This window comes from Aptenodytes forsteri, unplaced genomic scaffold (assembly GCF_000699145.1).
Source record: "Aptenodytes forsteri isolate BGI_AS27 unplaced genomic scaffold, ASM69914v1 Scaffold53, whole genome shotgun sequence".
NCBI classification, from domain to species: domain Eukaryota; kingdom Metazoa; phylum Chordata; class Aves; order Sphenisciformes; family Spheniscidae; genus Aptenodytes; species Aptenodytes forsteri.
In genome coordinates, this window is record NW_008795909.1 from 8,513,551 (window position 1) to 8,519,711 (window position 6,161).

The 6,161-nt window shown below is 67.7% G+C and overlaps 1 protein-coding gene across 1 annotated transcript; it reads right to left on the reverse strand.

Moving 5' to 3' along the window:
* Positions 1-258: 258 nt before the first annotated feature.
* Positions 259-6,155, reverse strand: QARS (glutaminyl-tRNA synthetase; the record flags this gene model as incomplete). Its single annotated transcript, XM_009284408.1, has 23 exons — positions 259-441; positions 527-652; positions 861-927; positions 1,144-1,271; positions 1,573-1,665; positions 2,032-2,136; positions 2,208-2,362; positions 2,426-2,517; positions 2,591-2,728; positions 2,901-2,993; positions 3,121-3,251; positions 3,334-3,442; positions 3,566-3,644; positions 3,766-3,865; positions 3,987-4,073; positions 4,316-4,401; positions 4,571-4,642; positions 4,765-4,822; positions 5,020-5,073; positions 5,339-5,403; positions 5,727-5,802; positions 5,935-6,044; positions 6,125-6,155. Coding segments are annotated over 23 exons (2,106 nt in total), but the record flags the coding sequence as incomplete, so codon positions are not given.
* Between the last annotated feature and the right edge of the window lie 6 nt (positions 6,156-6,161).

A 6,161-nucleotide genomic window follows, 5' to 3' on the forward strand; every position in this document is an offset into this window, starting at 1 on the left:
CCTGCCTGCACCCTGCCTGCGCCCGCTGCGGACCACGGCAGGCCCTGGGGACCCTCCTCCACCCCATCCCGGCACCCTCAACCCCAGCCCAGCCTCAGGGTCCTGGGTAGGGGGAGCTGCAGCTTGCGCAGGGGCACCAGCCCTGCAGTGGGGGGGGCAGGAGCAGACCCCGAGCCCCCGGGGAGAGAGGAGACCCACTTTTCCCAGCACCGCAAGGCTGAGCGGGGGGATAGGAGGCAGTGACAGCACGGGGACAGGGCTAGGATGCTCCGTTTATTGAGGCGATGCTGTGGGGCGCCCCGGGGGGCTGCGCCAAGGCACGGCAGCGCTGGGGGTGCGCAGGGACCCCCGGGGAGGCAGCACCACGGGAGGGCGGCAGCGGCGGGTCCCTCAGGCCTTGCCGGGGTCCTCCTTCAGCATCACCGTCCGGTTGAACACCATCTGGGGAGAAGCAGAGGGTCAGCGCTGAGCCCCACGGCTGCGCACGGGGCAGGGGGAGCCCCACAGCCCCCTCCCCAGGGCTCACCTTCCCCTCCTCGCTGTCGGGATCCACGGAAAAGTAGCCCAGCCGCTCAAACTGGAACTTGTCGAAGGGCCGGGCGGGGAGGACAGAGCTGTCGACCAGGGCGTTGTGGACCACATGCAGGGAGTCCTGGCAGGGGGAGGCAGCTCAGCAGGCACCCCCGGCCCCTCTGCCCCCTCCATAGCCCTGCTCCCCCCAGCCCCTCTCCCCCCCAGAGCACAGCAGGACCCTGCCCAGGAAGGGATAGGGGTCACATGGAAGCGGGTGCCTCGGGTGTGGGTGCAGGAGGTCCCCAGCACCCCCCAGGCCCATAACCCCAGCTCCTGCTGCTACTCACAGGGTTGAGGTCGCTCAGAAAGCCACCGGGCACCTCTGATGGGTCCTCAGGATTTTTGTGCAAAAACCTGCCGTGAGACAGAGTCTCATTCCCAAAGCTGCTGGGCAAGGGGACGTGGTGCCCCGTGGCAGCTGAGGGGCAGCGGCTCACAGGACCCCACAGCAGCATCGTTCCCGCCAAGGAGCCAGGCCGACCCCAGCAGAGCCTGCTGGTGCACGGCCACACTGCCGCTCAAGCACTGCTGAGCTTGCACCTCCACCTCTGGGGGCGGCCCGGTACTCACAGCCGCTCGTAGAGCCGCACTTCACATGCCAGCGGCTCTGACACCCAGTGGATGAAGGCTTTGGGCTTCTCCGCCGCGTCCGACTTGGTGCAGGTCACCTCCAGCTCGATCACGTGCCCGCTGGCATCCTGGGGGAGAGAAGCCAAGCTGAGCCATCAGGCAGCAGTCAGGCAGCAGTCAGGCAGTAACCCCATCCCACAGGGCAGCCCTGGGGCCAAACCACCAGCCCCGCAACTCAGGGCCACCTTGCTCCCTGCTGTGCAAGGCACAGGGCTGGCAGGGAGCTGCCACACACAGGCAGCCTGCACCCACGCTGTGCCCGCAGCACCTGGCCTGAGATGACCATCGCTGTCCTTCCCTGGTGGGGCATGGCCATGTCCTGACATCCCACGGCCCAACCTCGTGTCACCAGTACCCAGAGCCACCCACCTTAATAACGTTCTGGACGGCGATGACGTAGCCAGCGTGACGCAACCCCACCGGCTGCTGGGGGGCCAGACGTTTGTAGCTCTTGTCCACCTCCTGCGAGAGAGTTCATAGTTGCACAAGGGGTCCCAGCACGGGGAGCAGGTCCCCCCTCCAGCACGTCTCTCTGTCCCCATGACTGTGTCCACCCACCCACTCCTGCCGTCCCAGGGATCAGCGCACCCAGGGCTCAGGCCAGGTGTGGGCACCATCGGTTGGACACATCCCAGCCAGGCTGAAGGCAGCAGGCATTTCCCCAGCGCCCATCAGAGCTGCTGGCACGTTTGGGAGTCACGGTTGGGTGCCTGACACGCCTCTGTGCCCCGTGCAGCACCAGTGCCGCTCCTGGCACTGCCAGGCTCCCGCTGCCCGAGCTGTAGCTCCCAGAAGCGAGGGCAGTATGGCCCGGTGGGCCTGGCTCACCTCCCTGAAGTCCGTCTCCTCAATGTAGATGGTGGGCTGGAAGGGCACTTTGTGAAAACCCCGGCTCTCATCGGCTGGAAAATTGGGCACAAGGACCTCGAGTGCCTGGGGAGAAGGAGGGGATGAATGCTAGCCTTGGGGAACCCCACTCCCACCCCAGCCCACAGTAGTCTCACCTTCAGGGCAGGGAAGTTGGTGATGGTGACCTTGAGGGGCTCCAGGACAGCCATGGCGCGGGGGGCCTGCTCATTCAGCACCTCCCGCGCACACGCCTCCAGCAGATGCGGCTCCATCGTCGCCTGGCCACCGTCACGCCGACCTGCGGGACAGCCTGCTGTCACCACGCCGGCCGGGGGACGCATCCACCTGCCCCGCCCCGTCTTGTCCCCAGCACCTACCCGGGCACAGAAGTTGTTGATGGCCTCGGGGGGGAAGCCTCGCCGGCGCAGGGCTGTCAGCGTGAAGAGCCGTGGGTCATCCCAGTCCCTGAGAAAACACCAGCGTGACAGCCAGGCGTGCCCTGGGCAAGACCCACCCTAGCTGCTGGCCCCGCTCCTACCTCACGGCACCCGTCTCCACCAGCCGGATGATCTTCCTCTTGGAGACGACAGTGTAGAGCAGGTTCAGGCGCCCGTACTCCCACTGCACAGGGCAGTAGACGTCCAGCGTGTTGCACAGCCAGAAGTAGGAGGAGCGCCTGCAAGGGAGGCACAGGCACGGCCTGGCTCAGCCTCACGCCCGCCTACAGCCCCACGGACACACTGTCCCCCAGCACTTTGGCAGCCGCCAGGACACGGCCAGCTGCTCCCCCCCAGAGCTGCCCTGCCAGGTTCGGATCCGCCCTGGGCCATGCCATGCATGGCGCTCACCTGGCCTGGAACTCTTTGGTGCAGAGGGAGTGCGTGATGTGCTCGATGGAGTCGCAGAGGCAGTGTGTGTAGTCATACGTGGGGTAGATGCACCTGCAAGGCAGATGCAGTCAGCCCTGGGGCAGAGCCCGGTGCTGCTCCCCTCCCGAGACCTCCCCGCTCCCAGAAGACGCAGACCCACCCCCCCCATGCGTGCCAGGACGCCGCAGGCCCTCCCTACCACTTGTCCCCGGTGCGGTGGTGCGGAGTGAACTTGACACGGTAGGCGACAGGGTCCATCTTCCCGTCCTCCATCACCAGCTTCATCCGCAGTGTGGCCTCCCCCTCCCCAAACTTGCCCTTTCGCATGTCCTGTGGAGCAGGGGGAAGCTGTCAGCTGAGCCACGGACCCGGACCCCACGGGCACGCAGCGCCTGCCCCCAGCCAGGAGTACCTCAAAGAGGAGGAGCGACTCCTCCACGGGCCGGTCCCGCCACGGCGAGGGCGGTGGGTTGTGGCCCTTGATCTCCTCAACCTTCTGATGGCAGACGTACGCCTGGCCCCTACGGAGGGGAAAAGCCGTCACCAGACGCAAGTGGCCCATCCCCTGGGCGAGGGGGAGCCCTGGCCACGGCACAGGACATCCGCACCGCCCTGGTGAATCCATACTGCCCTGGCACGCTCACCTGTGGATGAGCTCCAGGGCCCAGGTGTAGAGCTGGTCAAAGTAATCCGACGCGTGGGTCACTGCATAGGGCTGGTAGCCTGTGGGGATGGGGAAAACAGAGTGAGTTGGAGGCACCCCAGGGCCCGGCAGCAGGACCTCATGCAGGGATGTCCCCAGCAGCGCCCGGCCTGATCCTGCCCTCCCCAGCCCGAGCCGTACCCAGCCACTCCACCATCTCCCGGATGGCTGTGAAGTACTTCTCCTCCTCCTTCTCGGGGTTGGTGTCGTCGTAGCGCAGGAAGCACACGCCACCATTGGCCTGGGGACGGGGGGACAGTGAACAGCCGCTCCCTGAGGGACTGCAGGGCCAGGCCAGTGGCCAAGCAGCAGGGGGAGGCAGGGGCCGGCGGGAGCTGCCAGCAGGGCTTGGTCCTTCTCACCTTGGCGTAGCCAAAGTTGAAGTTGATGGCCTTAGCATGGCCAATGTGCAGGATCCCATTGGGCTCAGGAGGGAACCGTGTCCGCACCTGCAGGGGGGAAAGGGGACACCTCTGTCCTTCGGCAGGAGACTCTCCCCATCCCTGACAGCGGGGGCACTGACATGAGCCCCCGACGATCCCACAGAGCCCCCCGTGCCACGTGGGTGCTGCCTCTGGCCATGCCCCCGGTGAGCTGTGTGTCCCTCCAGCCACCCCACCCACCCGGCTGGAGCCTGGCACAGCAGTGCCAACCTCGCAGGGAACCGCTGGGCTGGGGGACGTGGCCTCACCTGCCCACCCGTGATTGCCAGGTGCTGCTTCAGCAGAGCCATGGTGTTGGGCGTCACCACGTAGCCCTCCGTCTTGTAGTTCTCTCCTGCAGGCAGAGGATGCTCAGGGCTGCAGCACCGCCCAAACCGAGCCAAGCCCAGCAGCCGGCGGGGAAGGACACGGGGCCGGGCCAGTCCCCCGCAGCACAGCAAGCTGGGGTCAGGCACAGAGCCGGTGGAGCGGTCCCACACACGGCAGTGGCTCCTCACACTCACCCGGCTTATGGAACTTGAGGGCTTCTCCCCGCAGCTGCTCCAGCAGCGATCGCGTCTCCACGCCCACCTCACCTGCAGGGAGAGACGGGGCTGAGCAGGGGCCTGACCGCAGCTCCTGGGGCCCAGCTCGGAGGCAGGTCCTGGCCAGGAACCGAAGGGCTGGGGAAGCTGCCCACAGGAGAACAGTCTCTTACCGTTCTCCACCACAGCCGCCTTCTGCTTCTCCGCTGGGGCCGGCCGGGCCTTTGCAGCCTGCAGGGACCAGCACAGCATCCTGAGTGCCCGGCCCCGGCAACCACCTTCCCCTCCTGGCCCAGCTTGCTGCCCCAAGCGCTCCCTCAGACCCGTGGCCATGGTGGCGGCTGGGCCCAGAGCAGCTATTTGGGATCCCGCCTGGACACTCAGCAGGGAAATACCCTCCCAGTTCCCAGCCTCCCCCACCTCCTCACCTTTGGTTTCTTTTCCAGGTCAGCTTCTGTCTTTGGCCCCAGCAAATGCAGCACCTGGAGAAGAGAAACACAGACAGAAGTAGAAAAGGCCCCCGGTGCCCCAAGGCCTGGAGGTGGCCCTGTCCAGCTGTCACCCCCCTCCCCCTGCCTGCACCTACCCAGGGCAGGCTGACCCTCACCCCGCCCGCACCTGCCCAGGACAGGCTGTCCCCAGTGCCAGGTCCTCCCATGGGACAGGCCAGCAGGTCCCACACCGGGCACGGCACCGACAGGGGACACCACCCCGAGCAGCGCCTGACCCGCTGCCCTCCCAACCCACCTGCAGGTCCACCTCATTCTTGATGGTCTTCCCGTCCGCCCACCGCAGCCGGCTCCGCGCCTCCCCTGCGGACAGGGCACCCCGTGGGCGAAGGGCACGGCCCAGCCCGGGGGGGCTTCAGCCAGGGCCGCTGACGCAGGACGCCGCAGCCAGCGGCTGGAGGCAGCCCTTGCCCCAGGGCCGTCCCTGGCACAGGGCACCACAGGCGGCTGCCACCCACAGCCCTGCCCGCGCGGGGGACATGGCAGGACGTCTCCCCTGCATCGGGTGGGCTGCGGCACAGCGATGCAGCAGCTGGGGCCGGGACAGCCCACGGCAAAGGGCTGGCTCTCAGGATCCAGGGGAGCAGGAGCGCCAGGCAGGGGCTGCCCCCGTGCCCCACACTCACCCATCAGCAGCCCCATGTTGAAGCGGTAGCGCTCCGCCAGCAGCTCTGCTCGGTGCTTGCCGATCACGGCCTCCACCTGGGGAGCGGGACAGGGACGCAGGGGTGAGCGAGGCAGGCAGGGAGCGTGACGCCAGGGGCTGCCAGCCCGTCCCGTCCAGCGTCCCCCATGCCGTCCCCGCGGGGCAAGCAGGGCCGCGGCCCCACTCACCGCCTCCTCGATCTGCTCGGGGGTGACGCACACCCCCACGCCGCAGGCCTGCTCAAAGTCTGCCGCGTCCAGGGGCTCCAGGGGGTGGTTCCTCAAGTACTCCAGGGCGGCTGGGGACAGAGGGCCGGTGAGGAGCGGGGCCCTCCCCTCCCCGCCGGGGCCGGGGGGTGGTCCCGGGGCCGCACGGTACCGCTGAGCTGCAGGTCGGTGAGGATCTCCCTACGGAC